The sequence below is a fragment of the Mytilus galloprovincialis genome, chromosome 2 (genome assembly GCF_965363235.1).
Source record: "Mytilus galloprovincialis chromosome 2, xbMytGall1.hap1.1, whole genome shotgun sequence".
NCBI lineage: Eukaryota > Metazoa > Mollusca > Bivalvia > Mytilida > Mytilidae > Mytilus > Mytilus galloprovincialis.
In genome coordinates this window covers 45,012,845-45,038,821 of record NC_134839.1, presented here as the reverse complement: position 1 = coordinate 45,038,821, position 25,977 = coordinate 45,012,845, and the positions used below count along the sequence as shown (strand labels likewise).

Genomic DNA, 25,977 nt, shown 5'->3' with positions numbered 1-25,977 from the left:
TAATAAAAAAGGGACGTTCAGAATGCATTCACTTAAACCGTAGTAATTTTTCTATGTACAGCATTACCCAAAATTTATAAAAAAAGAATTTCCGGAAATAGTGCTCGAACTTGATTAATATTTAGATATTCCCATCCCATTATGGAACCACCAGCATCAGTTGCATCGCATCAACAGAAATGTATGTACTACACCTAAACTAGAACTAGGCATGCTTCTTGTTTGACAAATGAACTGAAAGACCCCCTCCCCCACAGAAAAAAACAACACCAAAAACACACAAGTTGTCAGTTGATGTTCAAGTTCACTGTCACAACGTCCACAGTCAACAGAACAGGGCATTAATACTAATAACCATTAATGTGCTGAATTATACCTCAATTAACGTATTTATGAAACATTTGACATATTGTGATATGTTTTAACTAAGGCATAATTGTAGCTTTCGGGTCGATCCGGCCCCACGTCGATCCGGCCCAAGTCGATCCGTCCCACGTCGATCCGGCCCCAATAAAAAATATATTTATAAGGAATAAAAATAAAGATATATATTAATGTAATTCATAAATGTTTATGATTTTTATAATAATGTAAAAGGTGTACGGTAAAAAAAATAATTTCTGCAGATGAGTATAAAACAACTAGGTTGATTATGTTTTTATTACAAGTTTTCAAGATTATTGGGTATAATTATATTAAAACAATTCAGACATCAACATTGATTTTAATAACTGAGTGAGATGTCCAGTTGAATAGACGGGTTTTTTCTTAGCTCCGAAATCACCGACCACTGTTCACATACAACGTTATTGTTAAATTAAGTATAGATTTATTTCATCTTTAATATCTAATATGTAATACTAATAGATAGAAATTAATACTTTATTTGGTTCCAATAACTAATATAACTAAAATAAGAAAAGATAAACATGGCTTTTAGTCAAGGTTTTGATGTTGATGACTTTATAGATAATGTTGTTTATTACGACCGACCGTAAAAAAATATAAAGAGATTAGCTCTGAAATTGAGTCAAGTGACTCAATGGTAGAGACTTCTAGTCAGGATTCGGATATGGAAACACTAGACACCACTGTCTCAGAAAAGTCTTCCAAAAAAAAGGAGGATACTAGGTTCTACTCCATCTTTCAATATTTCGTATAGCCAGTTGCTGTATATCATGTTATTGTAGTGCTGCAAGTGTGACCCCTTTAAGTAAGTGAAAGTGTAAAACTGTTAATGTAAATGATTTAAAAGTTATATATATTTATGTGAGTGTCAGAGATAGTGTGTTTGTTAGTATGTATGAATTTATTGTTATATTTTAGTAGTGCTGATATTATATTTTAGAGAGTGAAAACGTGCATTCAGTGTCATTGTTTTGTTATTTTCTTGCAATAAAGAATAATGGATACTCATATAACTTGTGTTTTTTTCTACACACAACTATTCAAAATACTGTAAAATTTATGAAAAATATATCGATATAGGAAGATGTGGTGTGAGTGCCAATGAGAAAACTCTCCATCCAAATAACAGTTTATAAAAGTAAACCATTATAGGTTATTATTATACACACCAAACAAAATATCAAACTATAGAGACCTTGTTGATATTACAAAAAAAAAAACAAACAAGTGTTATAGAAGCCTTTGATGTTACCTGAAAAAAAAAAACCAATTTATTATTATTATATACACAAACCTGAACCAGAAGATCAAACTATAAAGACCTTTTTGATTACGTAACTTTAATTAATCAGGATTTGATTTAATTAAGTGATTACAAGTGGCATTACCTTAGTTCACTATCATCAGACAATTGTTGAATAAACAAACCAATTATAGACTAATGATTTAATTTATCAAGTAATTAGGATGAGTTATAGGTTCCAGTGGACTGTAAATATTTATTTAGATATTCTGTGTATGAACTAAAAAAAAATGAAATCGCCATGACATTCAAAGTTTAAGTTATCATGGAAAATAACTTCATATTTTAAAATATGTTGAAGCTGCTATACAACCAACGACACAATAACACTAATTTTTGTATCGATTTAAAATAGTTCTTTAACTGGTACTCCAATATTTCACTTATAGTCTAGTCTGTCTACGGCAAATATTGCATAAAACTAAACAAATTTTACCTGTTGTCATCCATCATCGGACACATTTTGCAAATTCCATTTATACTGTTAAAATATGTCACAAATTCATCCAAAATCAATATAGTTATTTCATATTTTGTAATGGGGCCGGATCGACTTGGGGCCGGATCGACTTGGGCCAGATCGACGTGGGCCGAATCGACTTTGGGCCGGATTGACTTGGGGCCGGATCGGTTTGGGGCCGGAACGACCGGATACCTAATTGTATACAGACTGATTTATCTAATTGGTATGTGTATATGAAAATGTATGACACATCTTGACTTAATTAAGTTTAACTTACCCTGTTAAACTTGTGAACGGCACTGCCTTAGAGTCAGTTAACCTTCTCCATGGTACATACTAAGTTAAATTAACCCTGTGCAGTGCTTAGCACAACCTGAGTCAACTCAAACATGCATGTGCCATAGGCAGATCCAGGGGACTCTGGAGGGCCCAGGCTCCCCCCCCCCCCCCCCCCCCTTTCGTGGGAAAAATTTGGTTGATTATATAGGGAATCATTGAAGCATGATTGGAGTGGCCCCCCTTAGGTCTGTCAGCAGGCCCCCCTTAGGAAAAGTTCAGGATCCGCCACTGTGTGCCATCTTGACTTTAACTTTAATTTACCTATCATATATAGATATAGGAAGATGTATGAGTGCCAATGAGACATCTCTCCATCCAAGTAACCATTTATAAAAGTAAACCAAGTAGGTCAAGGTACAGCCTTCAACACAGAGTTTTGGCTCACACCAAACAGCAAGCTATAAACATGATAAAGGGCCCCAAAAATTACTAGTGTATAACCATGCATTCAAACAGTCGGTCCGAGAACACAATTATTTCGTAGTGCATTTCTTTTAGAACATAAATGAAAATAAAAAAACTCCCACCTGCGCTTTCTCAAAGAAATTTTTACAGTGTGTTGTACTACTTTTGGGACAAATTATATCAAAATTATAGAAAACTTCATCGGCTCTAACTCAAAATATGGACAATTCTATGTTTAGGGCGTCTTGAAATCTTTTGACAGCTTCCGAAGTGCTAATTTTTAACCTTTTTTAGCTGGACCAAATCACTACTTTCCTTTAAAATTCTGGACCCAAATTTTTTTACAGTGTAATTTCACCCCCTACTTGCAATTTGAGGCATTAAACATGGAGAAATAAATTTGGAAGGGGTATAAAAATTAATGGCAAGTAACCCACTGTCAACACTAGGGACTATATTCGTGAACAACGAAAATCAAGGGACGACAATTGTGGTCTCGGACCAGTCTAATAACATGCCTATTCACAGCATGACATGAGTCAACAAAACCTCTACATGGCAGATTATAAGTTTAACCTACCCTATGCACAGCATGTCCTGAATCAACTAACTTGTACATGACACATCTTCAGTTTTAACTTACCCTGTGCAATGGGGAATTTTATTTTATTTTGATTTTGTACATTTTTCTGGGCTCTAATTAATGCATTAATTCTTTTTGTTATGTAGATTTTTTTCAATTGCAATTTTTAACATAGTGTTACGAATTTGCAGTTTAAGAAGGTTATAATATTTCTACAGTTATATATTTTCCGATATCTCTATGAGTTTCCCATTTAATCTTTTTATCGTTGAAAACTGTATCTAAAATCATCCCTTTATCCTTGGTTGCTATCAAACGCTTTACCTGTACAGTTGTTGCTAGGGTGCTCTCTTCCAGGTCAGCGTTCGAAGTATTAATAGTGGGTAGCTATTTAGTTCAAATCGTCATTTGTACCGAAGACAGCAGACAGTGAACATTGGAAAGGTTGGAAAGGAAGTAGTTTATAGCAGGCAGTCGGTTAAGTTTAAGTGAAGTGTAGTGCTTGGAACCTGCGTCAGAATATAGAAAGGCTGAGACTGTTGGTTTGGTACAGATTGTCCAAACATGGCTGGTGCTAAGGTTTTGTGTCTCACATCTCTCACTATTGCAGTGAGTGTTTGCTGACATACCATGCCTTAGTGCTGCCCTATTGTTCAGACAGCAGTTATAGACATGTTTATTAAATAAAGTGTTATACCTTTTAGGTTTCAGACCAGTTCCAAACATTTAGGTTTCAGCCCAGTTCCAATCATTTTGGTTTCAGACCAGTTCCAAACATTTAGGTTTCAGACCAGTTCCAAACATTTCGGTTTCAGACCAGTTCCAAACATTAAGGTTTCAGACCAGTTCCAAACATTTAGGTTTCAGACCAGTTCCAAACATTTAGGTTTCAGACAATAGTTCCAAACCGTCTGACCCGTTCCAAACATTTAGGTTTCAGACCAGTTCCAATCATTTAGATTTCAGACAATAGCTCCAAACCGTCTGACCAGTTTCATACATTTAGGTTTCAGACTCGTTCCATACATTTAGGTTTCAAACCAGTTCCATACATTTAGGTTACAAACTATAGTTTCAAACAGTTTTAATTCAATAGGTTCGGGTTAGGTTGATAGGTGTTGAAATTCGTTTTATGTAGTATTTGTTTCATATTTGTTAGTGGTAGTGTAAATTTTTTTACTGACTTTAGAACTTTTGAATTGCTCTTCAAATCCAGGAAACTGGTACGAACCCGAGGATTAAAATATCTAAACGTCCCCGCCCGGTTACACGTTACAATAGAAAAATTGGCATAGCATTTGCACACAAGTCACAATACATTAACTAGGGAGGTATATTTTAACTGCCGTTATTATGTACAGACTCAGAATCTGCGCTAAGTATAGATACAGAGACGGATTTAGGGTGGAGAGCCTTTTCTGGGAAAATTTTGGTTATTTATATAGGGAATCACTGAAGCGTGTCAGAAGCGGGCCCCCTCTTAGGCAAGTCAGTGGGCCCCACTTATGAAAATTTCTGGATCCGCCACTGAGATAATATATATATATCAAATATTTATCAATGTGTACTGTGTTGCTTACAAAGTGAAAGAAGCATGTCATATCAGGGTTAAAGTTATTTTCAATGTGGACATACTTTTCCAAATCAAAACATACTAAAAACTAGGAATGAGCTGTCAAAATGACAGCAAAGTTGACTCTCTGTATTTTGAAAAAACTGTAAGGCTTTTTTTACCTTCCATATTTTATAAAAACAAAGGAATGGGGTATGATTGCCAATGAGACAACTATTCAGGACGATAACTCCTGAACTGCAAAAATAAAAAAAAATCATCAATGTCAAACTTAACAACCATTTTGTCATCAGTTACACCATGTATTCAAATTTTAAGCCAATTTGTTAAACAGTATAAGTATAAATTGCATGGAAACAACTTTAGGTGCCATTTATAATCTGTCCTGAACCATAACTCATTTACATAGTTGTAAAAGTGAAAAATGTCAATATTGAATGTATCAAGGAACATAAATCCTGAACAGTACAAGTGCAAAATGTCAATATTCAAGTTGGGTTCCATTTTATCACTGGTATTGTAACCGGAGGGGTTTTTACGTTGTGTATTTTCTGTGTCAACTTTAACATATTTTACCCCAGACCGTGTAAAGAGTAGGTATAGGAATCCTGAGTCTCTGATCCTTCATATTTGGCTTTGCAAAACTTAACACTAGCAAGTTTTCATAGTTTATTAGCAAACTACATAATTCAACAAATATCAACAATTTGTAAAGATAAAAACATGAAACATGAATATAAAAAGCAAGTTAAAATTCACATAAAAGTGACATAGCTTAATCTGTCATTTTAACCTTTGTCTAGATGCATTATAATTCTAGACACAATAGCGACATTGTGTCTAGATGCTGTGAAATGCATTACACCTTTCGTGTAGACAACACCTTTCATGTACACAGTGAGCAAGGTCTGTGCAAGACCAGTTAGTCAGCAAAGTCTGTGCTAGACCTTACGTGTAGACAGTGACTGAGGTCTGTGCAAGACCAGTTAGGCAGTGAGGTGTGCAACACCAGTAAGCTCTTACTAAAAAGCTAAAATAAGCGGTTGTTTTATCAACCAAATGGCTTATGAAAACAAGCCCAGTACAATTATTTAAATCATCAGTTATTTAACAAATACTATTCAAATATAAACACTCTATAACTAAATTATAAGTTGCAAATTCAACAAAATATGAGAATAAATTCAATGAATTATAGCACCATAATGTAACTAAATATATAAACATGTTAAACAACAATTTTTATCAATAATTCATATTACCAATAGTAATTAAATGTTAATTTTACAACAGTCCATTTTAAAGGGACATAATACTGTTCTAAAACATAGGGTCGCCGTTACATTCCTCCCTCCTTAAAAAAAACTGAAGCCATGAAGTTTAAAAACAAGGCTGGTATGAATCTCCATTATATACAAACAGTATATTCATCCATATATATTGCACACGGAACACATTCCAATTCCTTTATCAATTGAACACTAGAAATGCTGGCCATATCATCTCCAATATCAGTTATAACACTCGTATATATTATCTCATATCATCACCATCACTGAAAACAAGTGCTGAAAAATTTAGTAACAAAATTAAACAAATAGTTAAACTGAATCGTCACCCAGTAAACTGTTGTGTCAAATGCTATGGAAATAATGTAACTGTCTTTGATGTAGATATTCTGTATGTGTTTAAGAGATATTTACTAAAGAATAAAACAATCATGCAACAACCAGCACTTTTTTATAAAAGGCCAAAAGCGATTACGTGAATCAGAGGCTCACATTAGCGATTAAAACACATCAATCGGGCAGAAACAATTATGTTGGCATCCAAGCTTATATCCACATAAACATGATAATTTTGAAGCAAGTTAGCATAAAATAAAATGATGTAGGCGACAGCCCTTTTCATGGGTCTAAAGGATACAACAATGAGGTACTTTACAATGCTGTTCCTGTCGATTCATACACATTCATCTTGAGCTATGTGTAATTACTGAATGTGTTAAGTAAGACAAATATGATCAAAATATACCATTCTATCTAAACAATCTAAGTTAAGCTTTCTTTAAACCATTTGAATTTTTTTCATCTATGCAATTAATTGCTTATACATTCTATAACTATCAATACATACTTTATCTCTGTACCAATCTAAAATCAGTCTTTGTAAAGTTAAACTGAAATGATTACTCATCATTATTACATACATATACATGGCAATATCTTTTAAAATCAAAATTAACATCAAGCAAGCATAATGACATTTATTTTACAATATTAAAATTTGACAATTTTTCTTAACATATTTAACTGTATCAATAGCATTGCCGCCTAATGAGAAGATCAGATGTTTCACCTCAGGATCCCACCGCTGCCACCAAAATGTAACCGGAGGGGTTTTTACGTTGTGTATTTTCTGTGTCAACTTTAACATATTTTACCCCAGACCGTGTAAAGAGTAGGTATAGGAATCCTGAGTCTCTGATCCTTCATATTTGGCTTTGCAAAACTTAACACTAGCAAGTTTTCATAGTTTATTAGCAAACTACATAATTCAACAAATATCAACAATTTGTAAAGATAAAAACATGAAACATGAATATAAAAAGCAAGTTAAAATTCACATAAAAGTGACATAGCTTAATCTGTCATTTTAACCTTTGTCTAGATGCATTATAATTCTAGACACAATAGCGACATTGTGTCTAGATGCTGTGAAATGCATTACACCTTTCGTGTAGACAACACCTTTCATGTACACAGTGAGCAAGGTCTGTGCAAGACCAGTTAGTCAGCAAAGTCTGTGCTAGACCTTACGTGTAGACAGTGACTGAGGTCTGTGCAACACCAGTTAGGCAGTGAGGTGTGCAACACCAGTAAGCTCTTACTAAAAAGCTAAAATAAGCGGTTGTTTTATCAACCAAATGGCTTATGAAAACAAGCCCAGTACAATTATTTAAATCATCAATTATTTAACAAATACTATTCAAATATAAACACTCTATAACTAAATTATAAGTTGCAAATTCAACAAAATATGAGAATAAATTCAATGAATTATAGCACCATAATGTAACTAAATATATAAACATGTTAAACAACAATTTTTATCAATAATTCATATTACCAATAGTAATTAAATGTTAATTTTACAACAGTCCATTTTAAAGGGACATAATACTGTTCTAAAACATAGGGTCGCCGTTACAGTATCAACAAATCAATTTGAAAATCCTTGGATGAATGTTTCGTTAGTTATTGTACTGAAACTCTTTGCAGTAGAAGCCCACTGTACTTCACAAATATTATATCTGTTTTTTCTTTCTTTCGGAAATCTAAGTTAAAAATATAAGAAAAGTGAGAAAAAAAAATAATATATGCAAATTCTATCCTATCCTTTACCAATGAAGCTAAGTAATTCTACACTAGTGACAAACTATTTAGGAGAGTCTATGTCCAAGGGAACATGACAGACTGCCACTATCATTTATTCAGTCTGTTGTACAAATGCATTATCAAAATGTAGGGTTTTGAATCGAAATGACTCTTTCATATAAAAATAAGAAGATGTATGATTTCCAATTTGTACAAGAGACAAAATGACACAGAAATTAAAAACTTGGTTTACTATAGGTCACGGTACAGCCTTCTACAATAAAGCAAACCCCAATACTGCATAGTCAGCAATAGAAGACCTTCATGTTCCCTTTATTTCATTTGTAAAACCAACTAGTAAATGATGGAGTAGATGATACATGATTTCGTTTTGACTTATACTGTATCAATGATACCCAACTCAACACAAATAACAAATTCATGTAAAAACCTTAAACCTTTATTTTCTGACAAAACAAACAAATTTTTAATGCACTTTACCCCAAGCTAGAGACAAAAAATGTTGGTAAAAATAAGGCCACTGTATATCTATAGGGCATCTACTTTCAATTAAATTGTGTATAATAAGTCATCAAGCCTTCATCCATTAATCATAAATTGTGAGATTGCTTAAGCCCAGGGGTTCACAAGGGTTATTGTCACGACATTTTCCCTGAGGACAAATTTTGTATTAGCTATGGGAAGTTAGGTGTTTTTACTTGTCATTTTACTGAACAGATGTAGTCCTCTAAGGGCACTTAGTAATACTTTTGAGTATTGTGGGATATTACTGATATAAATTTCTGGGTTGATTTAGTCATAGGATTGTAATGTAAAACTGTAAGTACATCTAAAGTTATGATGGGAAAATTCTTTTTTGTTAACTGATAATAGATACAAATGTAGTTATACTGTATTAATTTAATACCAGTTGACATTGTTTCATTTTAATAAAATGTATATATGAATACAAGTTTCATTATCACATTTGTGCATGTTAAAATGTGCATAATAATATTAATATTACTATGATTAAAGATGTTATTGCTAATTATATCAGTTATTTATAAAAGCCAAACATTATTCAAGAAACAGTAAATTATAAGAAATAATTTCTTTGTACTTTCAAGGAAACCCGCTCATGCATAATTACCCTAGATGTCAAACTAGTATCTTAAGAGATTCATGTGTCAGAATTGTACCTTATTGTAAATCTGTTGCCCCTGGGTTAACAACTTAATGTTACTAGAAATGTATATAAATGCTTCAGTGGCATAAATTACAGATGGAAAATAAATTTGTGATCAAACAAAATATTCATAATGTTTGATTCTTTATAATAATTATTTTCATCTCAGATTTTTACATTTTTTCAATTTGATATTTGCACACCCAGCAATAATATATCGTACAATGTACATGTATGTTATATGGGTGACCATAAGAGTGGAGAAAAAGCCAGTTCTTATTTTGGTTCACGTCATCCTGTCTCATAATATCCTTGATTCCTTATTGAAGTTATTCCCCTATAAATCAAAAAGTGACCATTGCTGAAGATGCAGGTGAACAACATTCAGTTCTGTCTATTTTATTCTTCATTCCTTTTTATAAGCCTGTTTACAGGTCGCATTATGGTACAACATTGTCTGTCCGTCATTGACATGTCAGATATTTACTCAAAAACGCTTAAACCAATTTGGATGAAACTTTGGTTCATTGTTTATATCTATTGACTTAAGCTCCTTTTCTATCTTTTTTTAAATTGAGATTTTACATTTCTGAGTTTTGAGGTTTTCTTCATAAAAAAGGGGGATTTTCCAGTTTTCATACAAATTAAATAACCCTTTCACCAATTTGCAAGAAATTCAGGTGAATTGTTTATATCTATTAACATAATCTCCCTTTTGATTTTTATAAGGTTAAGATATGATGTTTTCGAGTTATGAGGTTTTCTTCATAAAAAAGGGGGGGATTTTCCAGTTTTCCAACAATAACTTAAAAATGCTTTCAGCAATTCTCGTGAAACTTTGGTATATTGTTTATCATGTTTATATCTATTGTCTTTCCCTCCCTTTTGTTTTATTTATATATTTTCTATTTCAAGTTTCTGAGTTAGGGAATTTTATTCATAATAAAGGGGTAATTTTCCAGTTTTCGAGCAATAACCTTAAAGGGCTTTGGGTATTTTTTTATTAAACTTTAATGAATGATTTAATATATCTATAAAGATAATCTCCCTAAAATTTTTCATAAATTTCTGATATGACATGGAGAAGTTTTGAACTTTATTTTTTGAAAAAGGGACGGGACGGGCCTATCATGCACTGATGGCCCAGCTGTTTTTTTTCAAAATTGTTGTGTTTTATTTCCACTTAGTTTTGTAAAATGGAGAATAAAATTATCAAAGTTACTGAACAAAGACATATGTTTAAATGAGAATATACAATATACAATGCATCATAAAATCAGTCCGTTCCATAAAAAGCAAGAATTCAAGTTCTACACTTAGTTTTGAATTAAATGTATATTATCAGAAAATTAACAATCTTGCCGGAAAGTTATATAAATATATAGCGACTTGAAAATTGTGGATAAAATTGCTCTTTCAAAATTTCCATTTGGGAGCTTCCATGGAGAAATTCCCATCAAATAGTGACAGTTGGCAAGTATGAATTTACTAGCGCCATAAAATTCTTGTAGTCTGAGCACTACATATAGTATCATACTCATGAGAGAATAAAATTATCAAAGTTACTGAACAAAGACATATGTTTAAATGAGAATATACAATGCATCATAAAATCAGTCCATTCCATAAAAAGCAAGAATTCAAGTTCCACACTTCGTTTTGAATTAAATGTATATTATCAGAAAATTAACAAACTTGCCGGAAAGTTATATAAATATATAGCGACTTGAAAATATTAGAATTTATCACAAAATCTAAGTAGACACAAAGTGAGTGTGATCTATGATCTCAGACAACTCATGAATTCTCCCTTCTATGGGTTCTATAATTGATTCAGCATCTGCATAATGTGGTTGGTCTATCTTTAGTTTTAATGCTATGAAGTGAAATTGAATTAGCTTAACCTAATCATGCTTCTCAGATTTTATACTTTTGTAGCATTTATCCCACCATCAAAGCTGTCTTTAATATAATAGGATTAAGATTCGTATTGTCTTCACATGTCTTTATTTTCAATAAACCATATACATATAGGTGTTGTTGAGAAGACATTTATGTACAATATGTAAAATGAAACAGAAAAAAAATTGCTTAAATACAATACATGAAGTAAAATTTTAGCCAGGAGCACATATACCTGAGTTGATAATCTTACAAAGTTTAATCAATTCAAACTCTGTTTCTAATTTTTTGTTTGAAGTTATAATTTGCATTTTTAAAATAATAATATTCAATGAAGTTCATCAAACATAAATAATTTCACATTTCTTTTTTGATTAATTATCTCATTAATGTTCATTTAATTCTACATCCATCTTTATTTTTTTCTTCAAATTTTAAATAACATATGTAGGTATAATTCTACTTGTTTTTTTTTTCCATTTCTGTATTAAACTTCTTTGACCTCATTACTTTTCCTATTTTAAAAATATTTATGCCCACCCACCCAAAATATTTTTTGCTTCATACATTGGTATGATGTCGTTGGTGTCCTTCAAAGACAATGAAAGACACATTTGGTTTCAAGACAATAATTTAATTTTTTTTAAGTCAATGGATCCCTATGAAATCTTACCAGAATCAATACCTCAAAAGGAAGGTTTGGATTGATTTTGGGGGTTATGGTACCAACAGTTTAGAAATTAAGGGCCAAAAAGGGACCAAAACATGCATTTTTCTAGTTTCCAGACAAAATTCCAGTTTTGAAAAGTATTGACAGTATTGCAAAATAGCACAGTATTGAACAGTAGCATGCTAATAGCACAGTCTTGCACAATAGCAAGAAATGTTTAATTGAAAATTAATACAAATATTTTAACCCATTTCAAATTTTTAAGATCTTTCACCACATTTATTTTGTGCCAGAAACCTATATTGAGTCAAAAATTCAATCAGTTCAGACAGTATCAAGGTTGAATAATTTGTCCAAACTTGCACCAACTGTTTAGGGTTGGATTTCTGAGGTCCTATCAAGCTGCACTCTGCGAAGCATTTTATTAGTTTCTATTCTCTAACTCTAGATTGCAAAATGTTATGAAACTTATACACAATGCTTATTTCTACAAAACACAGATCAAATTATAATTTTGCTGGTGTCACTTTAAGCCTTCTAGAGTTATGCTCCTTAAAAAATTGAAAAATTGATGAAATTTTAGTTTCCGTTCTCTAAGTGTCGAACTTTAGTTTGCCTCAACTAAATGTTAAGAAACTTATAAGCAATGCTAATAACCACAAGAAACAGATTAAGTATGAATTTTGGTTGCGTCACTTTTACCGTCCTAGAGTTATGCCCCTTTCACAAATGGAAAAATACTGAATTTTTAGTCTACTTTCTCTAACTTTAGTTTGATTGAAACAAATGTTATGAAACTTATACACAATGCTAACTACCACAGATCAATTTTGAATATAGGTAGTGTCACTTTAACTGTTCTAAAGTTGTGCCCCTTTATAAATGGAAAAATTGCTGAACTTTGCGTTTTCCTTCTCTAACTTAAGTTAACAAATGTTATGAATCTTATACACAATACTTATTACCACATATAACGTATACACTTTTTAGCCCATCTGACCCAAAGTGATCTTTTCATCTGTTGTTTGTTGTCTTTAAAAAAAAAAGTCTTCTCTCTAAAACTACATGTTACTGCAAGGCCAATTTTAGTCAAACTTTGCCACAAGCATTACTAGGGTATCTATTTTGAAAATAGTAGGATGACCCTGTCTGCTAACCAACATGGCCTACATGGCTAAAAATAGAAAATAGGAGTAAACTAATCTTTTTTCTTGAAAACTGCTTTTAATTGAGAAAATGTGACAGAGGCAGAAATGTTCAAATGATGAGATGTACCTTTTGTTCATCAACATCAAAACTGCCAGAGGACTTCTAATGTGTTATTGCCCTTTAATCCCTGGTCACAACAGATCGTACGATTTGTTGTCATGGAAGATCTATCAAACAGTTGACATGCAAAATGTCAAAAAAATATTTCGAGTGGTCACATCAGCTACGACATGTCCACGATGCTTCCACGATGGATACACGACAGAAACAAATAATTGAAATTGTACGTTCATGGGTTTGGCGCAAGTCGGTCATGTGACAGTCCTATGACAATCATGAGTTGTTTGTGGCTATTTGTCATGTTTTCATGTCATTGGATGCGCATGTTTCTGTCATGTCATTGTTGTGCCACTGTCATACGGCGGTCACACAACAGTTGTGGGTCACTTACGCGTCCAAACTACTAGTATATATATATAAAGAAGGCCTGATGTATTGGGTTGGTGATGCAAGGGGCGACTCTTAACAAAATCTCTTGAAACATGCCAGGCTCCATCTACATGAATCCAACGAAATCACCGGCAGATTCCCGCTCCAACTCTTGGATCAGTGTACTATACTGCTCAAACCTTAGGCGCTGTTCGATCCATGGCCTAAACCAACAATGTTGGGCATTTCACTGGTTCCTATACTGTTCACAGGCTTGAATCAACACTATAACAGGACCATATTTTGCTCTTGTTGGAGTTCGGCAAGGCGCCTCTTTAGCTGGGCCAAGCGTAATTGTTCTGGTGGAATAACCATTCTCTTTAAATGGCAGACTGTATGTTTTTACAAACATTCATTCCCTCTGAATTGTATTCTTCTAAATAAAACTCCCTCCAAATTGAATACTTCTCAATAAAACGAAAATGTGTTGCACGAACATACAACTGTCGTAGACAGACAATCAATGTTGTGCGAGCATCGTACGAAATTTGGTATTCGTGAGACAATCGTGCGACTGTATCACAAGTGTCTTGCGTCAGTCGTGAGATTGTCTTACGACCGTCGTATGATTATTATTTATTAAAATTGTTTATGTTGGTACCCACGACAATGTGTTTATCGCATGACAGTCCCACAACTGTGGTAAGACATTCTCACGACAGCCACAAGACAGTGTCACGACAAAAAATCTTAGAGTAAAAAAGGTGCATGTTCAATTTTCGTCCCATGACACACGACAGTGCCACGATGCTCAAAATATTTTGCAATTGTTGTACAAAATTTCATGTCGTGGAGCTGCATAGATGTGTGGTAGGTTCGTTGTGACCAGGGCTTAAATGATGAATTTTACCAATTTTGTTCATTTTGCCTATATGGTCTTGAACATTTTGATAGACAGAGAAACTTTAAATAGCAATAATGCTTATTAAGACAGGATCTACAAATTAGTTTTGTTGTTGAAATCATCAGATTACCCCAGTTATTGAAATATTGCCCTTTTATGCTTTTTTTCACCTATTTTTGGCATGTTTGCTTTATATCCACAGAAAAGTAATGGATAGATAGAAACTGTAAAAAGCAAAAATGATCCACAAGATTAGCTAGAATTGTACATTATATCTTTTATAGTTTTTAAGATATTAGACAAGAACACAAAAAATTGGTAAAAACCTTAATAAAAAGGATTGACAATTTGGTCATGTTAACTTATTATACCACCATATAAAAAAATTAACGCAAGGTTTATTACCACAAGGTTGGGATCGATTTTGGGGGTAATGATCCCAACAGTTTAGGAATAAGGGGTCAAAAAGGGACCCAAAAATTGTGTTTAAGAATATGACTTTGAAACAATGATAGACTAACAGGGGTCAACATATTCCTATAAAGGAGACAAATTTGAGTAAATAATTTTTTTTTTGCCCTTATGCACAAAAAAGGACAATAGAATATTTTTATATTTCAGAAAGAAAATTAAAGCCATATGATAGAGTAAATACTTTAAAGTGCATCACCAATATTTGTGTCAATTTTAAACTGAGAATAGCCATACAAAATGGAGGCAGACTTGGTGGATGTCAAACAATTGTTTTCAAACATGATGAAGAGGGTACAACCATGGATTCTCTCTCATTTCATCATGTGGTTAGACCTTAAAATAGCAGAATACAAAGTGTTAGGCTATATGGTTCTTGGTAAGTTTTCAATTTTAAAAGATGTCAAATTTGCCTTTTGTTAAATTTTTCTAGTAAAAAATGCTTATTCTGAAACTAAAATAGATAGAGAGGAAAATTTAAAAAAGCAATATGTTTAGCAGCAATCTGACAAGATTCTCAAATAATTTAACATAGTAAAAATTGTCAGACAACTCCTAATTGGAGTTATTACCATTAATGATGAATTTAAAATAAGGTGAAAGATACCAAAGTCACATTGAAACTCATAAGTTGAAAATAAACTGTTTAAACATCTGTACACAAAACACAACACAAAAATCCAAAGACTGAGCAATATGAAACCCAACCAAAAACTGGGTGAGTTCAGGTGCTCCCAGAAGGGTAAGCAGGTCCTGCTCTACATGTGGCACTAATGATTTTGCTGATGGAAGTACAAATCTGGTGATAAGATATGATAGTAGGTCACATTCAGGAAAAAAAGGGACAGGTTTATAGTTGGACAATTGTAACATATCTGTTGTCTCTGGGAAACAGGTATTGCATAATAGTAAACCAACTTGTGATGGCGTCCATAAAAAGAGTAGGGGCAATAAGGCCCTTATTTGGCCCAAAAATTAATGCAAATTTAAAAGTTATCATACATATGGTACTAGGTATTCAGAAAAACAAAACAAATTTGGCATTGAACAAGTTACCATGGCAACAAATCATGACTTAATTTGCATATTTTCTAAAATTTTGTGAATTTCCTCGTTTTTCATCAAAGGAGTAGGTTCAGTAAGACCCATTTTTGGCCCCAAAATTTAGCAGTTTTAGAAAATTGTGAAAATGTTATCTTTAAGCTATATTTTGGAAAGGAAAATGCTTCTGCTACATAGATATGTGCTGTTTTTGACAATACAATGCACAAATATGGAGTTCTAGCATCATTAAGTCATGCTAAATTACTGAAATCTTCAAAGTTTTAGCATTCTGGTTAACTTTTAGACGGTTTCCGTCTAAAATGAAAGTGGCCACATTCGTGTTCATTCATAATATTGAAATGTAAGATGTATTTGATGATAATACAAAACATATATAAAGGTTGAGGATGAACACGGATGTGGCCACTTTCATTTTTGACAAAAACCCTCTGAAAAGTGACGTTTTTTGGCATATTTGATAGATTTTTCATAATTAAGCTTGAATCAGAGCGTTTTCAATGACTAAATCTGTTAAATTTTTTCACATAAACTAATCGAATCAATTAAAATAGACACTTAAGCACGTAAGTGTTTAAAAAGTGTCCAAAAACTTTCGTTAGATGAACTTGAAATTTGAGGCCAAAATCGGCCCTTACCGGACCTACTCCTTCTAAGAATATTTTAGATTGAAAAAGTATGTGCGCACCCAAGAAACAACTTTATATTTGGTGAGATTATGTCGATAATTATATAATAAAGCTTCTGTTAAATTATTTTGTTGTTTCTCGGCTGCGCATGATGTTTCCACAATGGAAATAAAGATAAAAACTGCATTAATTCTGTATTTTTCATCGATTTTGTGAAAACAATACATATTATGACGTAATTGTGACGTCATCAGATATTTTTTTTATGTTTTTCATATATATTTCTAAATCCTATGCATTTCTAAACATTATGTGCCAATTTGAAATATTTATCAAACATTTTATTTTCTTGGGCCAAAACCAGGCCTTAATGCCCCTTTTCCTTTACAAAGGGGTGATTTCGATTGTTGATAGCATTGTTTGTGAGCAGCAACCCTCTATCAAGAAAATCATGATAGGAAATACTAGCCCTAGAATATTGTATCAACTGGAAGATATATATTATGTATGCAGGCACTGGATTGTTGATACATATTTAGAAATGGAAAGTTCACAACTGGAATGCTGAAATCATCTATTTTGTCGTAAACTTTTGATTTCAACTAACTTTTAACAGCAATTACTAAATTGTAAGTCAAGGTATCAGGTAAACTTGACTGCACTTGTATACTAAAGTAAAATGAGATGGATGTGTTCAACATAGTCAACGATGTGAGAGAACATCATCTAAACATATAGGATATGCCAATACATATAATTAACAGCACCAGTTGATGTTTCATAGGCTGATGGTTTTCGGTCCAAAAGGGACCTACACATGAGGAAGAATGTTGGATGAATGTTTGCGCCCTATTTATATAGGTAACCATGGTAACCTGTGGATCATAGTGATCTGGCAGTTCAGAGATAATCAGTGGTTCAGTTAACTGGACGGTTTGGTTAACCAGCCATTCACAGTTATCTGGTGGTTCAGATATCTGGCGGATCAGAGTTATCTATTTGAAGCTAATGTGTTTAGACACCTCTTATGTCAGTTCACCTTTCTGATATATTGCCTTTCTTATTTATCACTGACAATTAGGAGCTCTAAGCATAAGATAACTCTGATCTGCTGGATATCTGAACCGCCATTTATAATAGCAATACACAGTTAGAAATTGACACTCATAATTTCTAACAACCCTTTTTCCCTTCCAACCTAACAAATAAGGCATAATATTTGTGTTATGCATGTATATATTTATAGAAAGAGCATCCTCCATAGATTTGCCAAAAGTTTTAAAGGTGAAATATAATCTCTTTCGGGTGTAACCATGGCAACAATCTGCATATATTTATTACAAAATATTGCAAAATGAAAATGTCTCAAAATTCTCTCCAAAAGAGAATTTGAACCCATTAGAGTAATACTTTTCCTGAAACCATAGACATTTATCAATCAAGAAGTAAAAAAAAAAATCATGCATTTCTGCTCAATTTTCCATAAAATTGAATTGAAAAGATCCAAGGTAACTATACAATAATTTCTGTACCTATAAGTGTGGGACAGACTGTCAAACCAAAAAATGGCCTATAAAACATGCTTAAAACAATCTAAATGTTCATATAAACCCATTTGAAAGGCTTTATTATTCTTCAGCTATCTGAAATTCAACTTTATCATTATTTATTGTACAAAAACTTTCATATTTAAAAAATTCATTATTAACAAAACGGGAAACTAAACTTCTAATTGTGTAATCCTCCGGTTATCTCTGAACAGCTGAAAACTCTGATCACTTTGATACGCTGGTCACCATTGTAACCGTATCTATATAAATAGGGTGCAAACATTAATCCACCTTTCTGTCTCTGATGAAGGTCCATTTTAGACTGAAACCGGTCAGGCTATGAAACATTGCCAGGCCCTGTTAATTATGTGTATTGACATATACTATATTTTTATGCTTTCATATTTCCCCCCTGCTGATACACATTATTAATATGGCTTCTACCAACGAATGCTCCATTTAGATACCTCTTATGTCAGTACACCTTTCATATATTGCCTGAGAGAACATCATCTATAAAGCCTATAAAAGTGTTGGTATCTATTTTTTGTGTTTTTGCCTATTATCTTGAAAACTGTAATAGATTAGATAGATTAACATTTTTATAGCAAAAATTATCAGTAAATTTTATTATATTATTTTCCAATTCATTGTTTTGTACAAGAATGAAGCCATTAGTTGTTTTTTTTAAATTGTTTTTTTACATATATTATTTCCCCTCTTTCACGGTACGGAATGGGTTTTGCTTATTGTTGAAGGCCTTATGGTTGCCTACAGTTGCCTACTTTTAATTCAATTTAGTCTCTGGTTTGAGAGTTGTCTCATTTACAATTAAACCACATTTTCTTATTTTGAATTATACATACCATGTAGTATATAGTTATGAATGGCCTTAAATAACAAGATGTTGAGGAAATTGTGGTGGATTTAAAGAGTCAGAACTCAAACGAAATAAGTCTCAATACAAATTCAAGTTTTCCTTTTATATTTGCAGTCAACATTAGATTCTTGGGTCGTTATTTTCTTAATTTAAGGAGTCAGTTAAATGAATGAAATGTAGACTTTAACAAAAAATGATTTTTAATGAGCTATTTATGTGAAATTAATGTTAATTACCATTGTAATATATATGTTATTGTATTGATAATTTCAGATAAGAGGTCAATTTATGATAAAAATCATACAACATTGTACAATCAAACAAGTAGAACCAATACTTCATCTCCAGCTTCAGCATCTTCAAGTGAACATATGTATATCATACCAACACAGGAAAAATGTGTCAAACAGAATGGATCACCAAATATAACTAACGATAATACTGAATATGAAAATCTTATAGAACTTTCGAATAAACAGGAGAGTCTCAATACACCTGGGGCTTTTGTATCTGAAAGAACAAACATTGAATTGAAATGTGTTAAGCTGAAAAGTCAGAAAGTAGAGATTGATAGACAAACATCTGTTTCTGGACGTCAAGAGAACTGTAAAAATAATTCAAATGAAAAAGTAATTCAGAACCAAAGAAAACAGCGAAAGCCAGGCAATTTCTTACACAGTATTGTTAATAATTTAAAGCAGAGCTGCATTAAGAATCCACTTGTGGGATACTCAGGACCAAATGTATGCCAAATAAAGAACATGGAGAATGAATTACCTGAGAGAGAAATTCAACCTGACTTTGCCCATACTAGATATCATTTAGATAAAACAAAAGAGGTAGGTGTTTCCAAAGAAAAAAGTGAAAACAATGGTATCAACATTCAAAACAGCCAAGAGATAACAAGCTTAACAAAAACAAAACAAAAATTACTAACTGAAGATTTACCTGATGATATTATTATACCAGCAGGGACAACAACTAAAACCGAAATTTCTGCTTCTCAAGAATCAGCTGTATTTGATGAGGATAATACACCTTTATATAAGAGCCAACAATTTAGTTCCTTAATTTCCCTTTCAAGGTCACGAGGAAGAAGACGAAGGTCATCAAATGATGAAATTACTTATCCCTTGATTTCTACCAAAGATAATGAAATTTCACAAACATATGAAGAAGAACCAAAATCTCAAAGCCTTGCTGATTTTTATTTTTCTCAAAACCAACTAGATGAACAATTTGCTGTAAGGAGAGCTAAACAAAATGTCTGTAGAGTGACAGCAAAAAATAATGATGAGAAAGATGACCTAATGAGGAATAATCTATCTGTGCAAAATCACCAGAATATAACAGTAAAACAGGAATTTGTGCCATCATTCAGAAATGAAAATAAAAGTCCAAGAAATCATGAAGTTATAGGAGAGAAATTGTCAGAACAAGATGAAAGTTTAATTCCTCATCAGATTTTTGATAGACATTATCATAGCAGTATGTCTACAACTGATGATGGAGTTATTGCTCACCGAAATAGGGAAGCATTTGTTGTTAAGTCAGAGCCAAACAATGATGATGAATATTGTTGTCCTTCTACAACAGGAAATTATGACAATCACAGTTTCAGTTCAGAAGGGGACACTTCCAGTAACCATGATATTTCAACACATTATGAATACAATGGAGATGATACTGCAGAAGATTCTTACATGCTAAGTAATTCTGAAATATATGGAGAGGATAATAGTGATTTGCTACAGGGGATACCAGGTATGTTGTAACATCTATATTGTCCATTTATGAAAATAATTGATATTGTAAGTGTCTTGTGTTGCCACTTAAAATTTGTATTAATTCCTTGTTTTATATACCTTCATAGACAATACTTTACTGATAATGTTATACTTTTTGAAGGTCTGTTAGTTTGTCCTACGTATACTGTTCACATGTTTTCCAAAAACTATAGACAGCAACATTTATAGAATATTCAGTGAGAGAGTAAATCAGTATGAAAATGGAATTCAAAATCAAAGGAAACAAGACAATGGTCTTTTGTTTTTCAAGTGACATTGAAAAAAAATTAAAGGTTCCTGTAGATTTTAAATATAAAATAAGGAGATATAGTATGATTGCCATTAAAAAGAATATCCAATAGAATTCAAATGAAGCGGAAGCAAGAAACTATACGTCAGCATACGACCTTCAACAAATGTCAAAACCCATGCTGTATACTTGTAGTCAGCTATATAAAAGACACTTCATGTAATAATTCAAATAAAAAATGAAAATACCAACATCCTTTATAGCTGACAAAACAATAAATGAAAAAAAACCAATTACATTAGACAGCAACCAATTCAACTTCTACTGACTTACAAGCTTCTTAGCGGGGAGGGTTTATATAAACTTTGATCATTTATAATAATAATTTTGTGTAAAACTTGTTGTATTGCCATTTTCTCAAAGACTTTTAATTTTAATTCCATCGTAATCATTTTGGAGTTATGACCCTTAAAATATATTTTTGGGGGGAAAATTTCACAGCATTTATAGCTTATATATATATACTTAAACTATGCAGTTAGAGCAAAAGTGGCATGGGTAAAAATGAACAACTGGTGAAGGTCTATCTTCCATGAAACTTTGAGGAAAGGGGAAAACCTATTTGGGATTTATCCTCCCCTTAATATTAGTTTTTTTCCAAATTTAGAAGATTTTGGTAATTATTTTAAAAATTTCAACCAATGGAGTAAAAATATAAATTAGCAAAAAAGACAATGGCAATCAAACCACGTCTTCTTTTTTATAATGACCACAAGATCAACCAAAAGTGAACTGAGCAGAGATTGTTAATGTCCCCCCTCATTGGAGGTATTGCATTTTAATGATGATTTTTACCCTTTTTGCAGAAACAAAGAGATAAAGACAATCTTATAAAAGTAAAATTAAGATCTACAAATATCACTGTTAACATGGACAAAATTGTTAATTTACCTCATATAGGAGTAATCACACTTGAAAAACGCTTAATTTTTAAATAATCTATTTCAAGGGCTTTTCTGTAACTATAAAAGATAGAGAGGGTGAATAGTAGAAGCTAAAATGTTCAGCACAATATTATCCATAATAGAGTCAACCGATACCTTATAGAAGTCATTGCCCATGGTGATATATTATGCATTTTTGTCAAAAACAAGATAATACAGAGAAACTTTAAAAACAAAAATATCCAAAAAATAAAATCAAAAAGTAGAAAATATAAGTTAACATGGCCAAATTATCAGACTCCTAGGACATGTAGGATTTGATGATTTTAATATTATATATAAAAAGAGGAGATGTGGTATGATTGCCAATGAGACAACTTTCTACAAGAGACAAGAATGACACAGAAATTAACAACTACAGGTCACTGACTCAAGGTACAGCCTTCAACAATGAGCAAAGCTCATACTGCATAGTCAGCTATAAGCCCTGAAATGACTATGTAAAAGAATTCAAACTAGAAAAATAATGGCCTAATTTATGTACAAAAAAATAACGAAAAACAAATATGTAACACATAAACAAATGACAACCACTAAATTACAGGCTCCTGACTTGGGGCAGGCACATACATAGAGAATGTGGCGGGATCCCAACCCTCCCCTAACCTAGGACAGTGGTGTAACAGTACAACATAAGAACGAACAATAAAAATTGGTTGAAAAAGGCTTTTCTCATCAGATGGATAAAAATACAAATACTACGAATACAAATGCCTGTTAGACAGTTTTCACTCAACCTTGACCTTATTTCATTGATCAGTGAATAAGAGTAGGTTTTTGTGGTTTAGTCTATATCTCAAATATTGTAAGCAATATTTCAACTATATTTGGTACATGCAGTGATTGTATGGTGTACATGTCCAACTGTTAGATTCATGCGACCTTGATCTCAACTTCATGGTTCATTGGTCACTTTAAAGTTTTTGTGCTTAGGTCTGTTTTAAAGTACTATAAGCAGTTGGTTAACTATATTTGGTGTATATAGTTATTTTGAGGTGTACATGTCTGTCTTGCAGGTATCTGACCTTGACCTTATTTTCATGGTTCATTCGTTATTAAGTTTTTGTGTTTTGGTCTGATTTTCAAATACTTTAAGCAGTAGGTAAACTATTATGGTGAATGGCGTGATTATAAGGTGGACATGCATATATGTCTGTCTGACATAGGGATAGTGTTCCCAGGTTATTCGTCTCTACCCTTGACCTCATTTTCATGGCTACTTGAAAAAATTGTGGTTTTTTAAATGTTCATTTCTCTCTTATTATATGTAAAATGATACCTATATTTAGTATATTCATACTATCCAAGGTCCTCATGCCTTTCAGATTCATTTCATTGATCGGTATATAAGGTTAAGATTTCCTGATCAAGTCCATATCTCAGGTACCATATAAGCAAGGGGTCTACTATCTGTATGAAATGTTTTGTAAGTTGTACATGTTCATCTGGCGGCGGTCATCTGACCTCGACATAATTTTTTATGGTGTATTGGGCAAATTAAGTTTTTGTGTTTTTGCAGATACAATAAGCAGCTGGTTAACTATATCTGATTTATAACATTATTGTAAGATATTAATTTCTGTCCAGCAGGAATAATTTGACCTTGACTTTAATTTCATGGTTCATTGGTCAATTTTTAGTTTTTATGTTTTGATCTGTTTTTCAATTACCTTAACTATATTTGGTACATTAAATATTTGTAAGGTTTACATGTCTGTCTGACAAGAGAGGAAATATTTTCTAATTGGAATTCTCAGTAGAGTCCATTCATATATGGACTACTTTTGTTTTGCTTCAGCCAGTTTTTATTAGTGGTGGAAGCCAAGAGTGTCCAGAGAAAACTACAGACCTTTGGCTTGAAAAATGACTTTCATATAATTAAGATTCACATGTCAAACGCACCAGGCTAGTGATACAGTTATTGAACTACTGTCACCATTTGGCCAATTACATTAATGAAACTCAACAAACTTGAAATTGACTGACAAGCAAACAATTTTAACAAAGGGAATACACAAATATTTTTTTAAATGTGAACTTTCTCTCATTATAGGAATGGACCAACATGAAAGTAAGATAATGAGGCCAAGAAGTAACAAGAAAAGACAGCTACACTGTTTGTCAAATCAAGTCCCTAGAGACCCTTCATCAGGAAAATTTGTTTGTGAACTCTGTGGTGGAACATTTACAAACAGATCATCCTACTTCAGACACAAGAGAATTCATGGAGAAAAAAAATTCCGTTGTTTTCTGTGTGATAAAGCCTTTCATAGGAAAGAACACCTTCAATCACATATTCATAGACATACAAAATCTTTCCCATTAAAGTGCTGCAAGTGTAGTTTTGAATCCCACAGTCTGGATGAAGCAACAGCTCACTTTCAAGTTAGCCACAGTCACCATGTAAAAGATTCAAAATCCTGAATTTGTAAAAAAAACTTGCAAAATCTTGTTAAAGTATACTTTCAGTCTATTTTTTAGACTGCATTTTATCCTCTAGATATATTTTATTTGACTAGATAGTACCCGTGCAATATATGGTATATATTTTATTTTTACAGCTATTTTGTGTTGATATATAAGATAATTCCTCTTATAAGTGCTATTTCATTTACTCTATTTCTGCAAGTTATTAATAGAATTGTATGCAGAAGAAACAACTAACTTAAATTACTATACAGATTTCCTGCCAAATTATATTTACACTTGTCTCAAGTGTTTCCACCAGGTTGTTTAAATGTTTGTATTATTCATGTATTTTGCAGGTGACATTGTCTATCATTTTACGAGTCACTGTTTAGGTTTTCTGTGGATATTGTTTTCTTTAAACACATGTTATATTAACTTGGAATATGGATCCTTGAAATACTCATTTGCATAATTTAATGTGGAGGCAATCCCAAGTTAGATCACCATTGAAGAAAAGGAATAACATTTGAGTTGCCACAAATATTAAAATAATCTACTATTTATAGAATTCTGCATTCAAAACTACATACCAAATACTTCTATCAAACAAATAAAAAAAATTGTGCCTACATGAAGATTCTAAATGTGTCCACAACATAACTTCAGTTTGAGCAAGGCGTTTTCCTTAAAATTCATTTCTTTAAAATTAAGATAGATTGTAGTGTTAGGTTGCTACCCTCATCTTCTAATATTTGGAAATATTTGTTATTCAACAAAACAACTAATACTTATTAAGAAAAGAAAAGTACTCTATACAAAAAATGAAACCTATGCTTTTAATTAAAAGTGACATCTGTTGGGCTGTATTAATATGCAACCATGTCTAGTTGAATGGAATACTACATCAATCTGATGTAGGAATAAAGCAATGTTATGTTAGAGAATCCTTAAAACAACTAAAGTCAATAGAGGAGCTGTTGCAAGAAAGTCTGCTCTTGCTATGCTATTTACCCAATTGCAGTTGAAATTCCTGTTTTCATCCTGGTCAACAGACTGAACCTCTCTGTAAGATTATTGTTTAATTGTTCATTTTTTTATATCTGCATGCAATAATTATCACTTTATGTTAGGAAAACAACAATCAATAAAGGAATCAAACCTGAATAAAATTTGACCAATTG

At 32.4% G+C, this 25,977-nt stretch overlaps 1 protein-coding gene across 2 annotated transcripts; it reads left to right on the top strand.

The window, feature by feature from the left end:
* Positions 1-23: 23 nt before the first annotated feature.
* On the top strand, positions 24-25,977 carry LOC143063661 (uncharacterized). 2 transcript variants are annotated; one of them, XM_076235931.1, is made up of 4 exons: positions 24-181; positions 15,376-15,604; positions 19,620-21,110; positions 24,441-25,977. In XM_076235931.1, exons 2-4 carry the CDS (start codon positions 15,466-15,468, stop codon positions 24,809-24,811), a joined length of 2,001 nt encoding a protein of 666 aa, XP_076092046.1. In that variant the 5' UTR covers positions 24-181; positions 15,376-15,465; the 3' UTR covers positions 24,812-25,977. The 2 variants fall into 2 exon arrangements, with proteins under 2 accessions (XP_076092046.1, XP_076092045.1); XM_076235930.1 differs by lacking the exon at positions 24-181 and adding an exon at positions 9,165-9,291.

What these genes read in the sequence shown, in the direction of transcription:
- LOC143063661 (XM_076235931.1), top strand. Translation starts at nt 15,466, where the DNA reads ATGGAGGCAGACTTGGTGGATGTCAAACAATTGTTTTCAAACATGATG. An exon ending in GTTAGGCTATATGGTTCTTG is followed by an intron (nt 15,605 to 19,619) that starts GTAAGTTTTCAA and finishes TGATAATTTCAG; the next exon opens with ATAAGAGGTCAATTTATGAT. An exon ending in TTTGCTACAGGGGATACCAG is followed by an intron (nt 21,111 to 24,440) that starts GTATGTTGTAAC and finishes CTCTCATTATAG; the next exon opens with GAATGGACCAACATGAAAGT.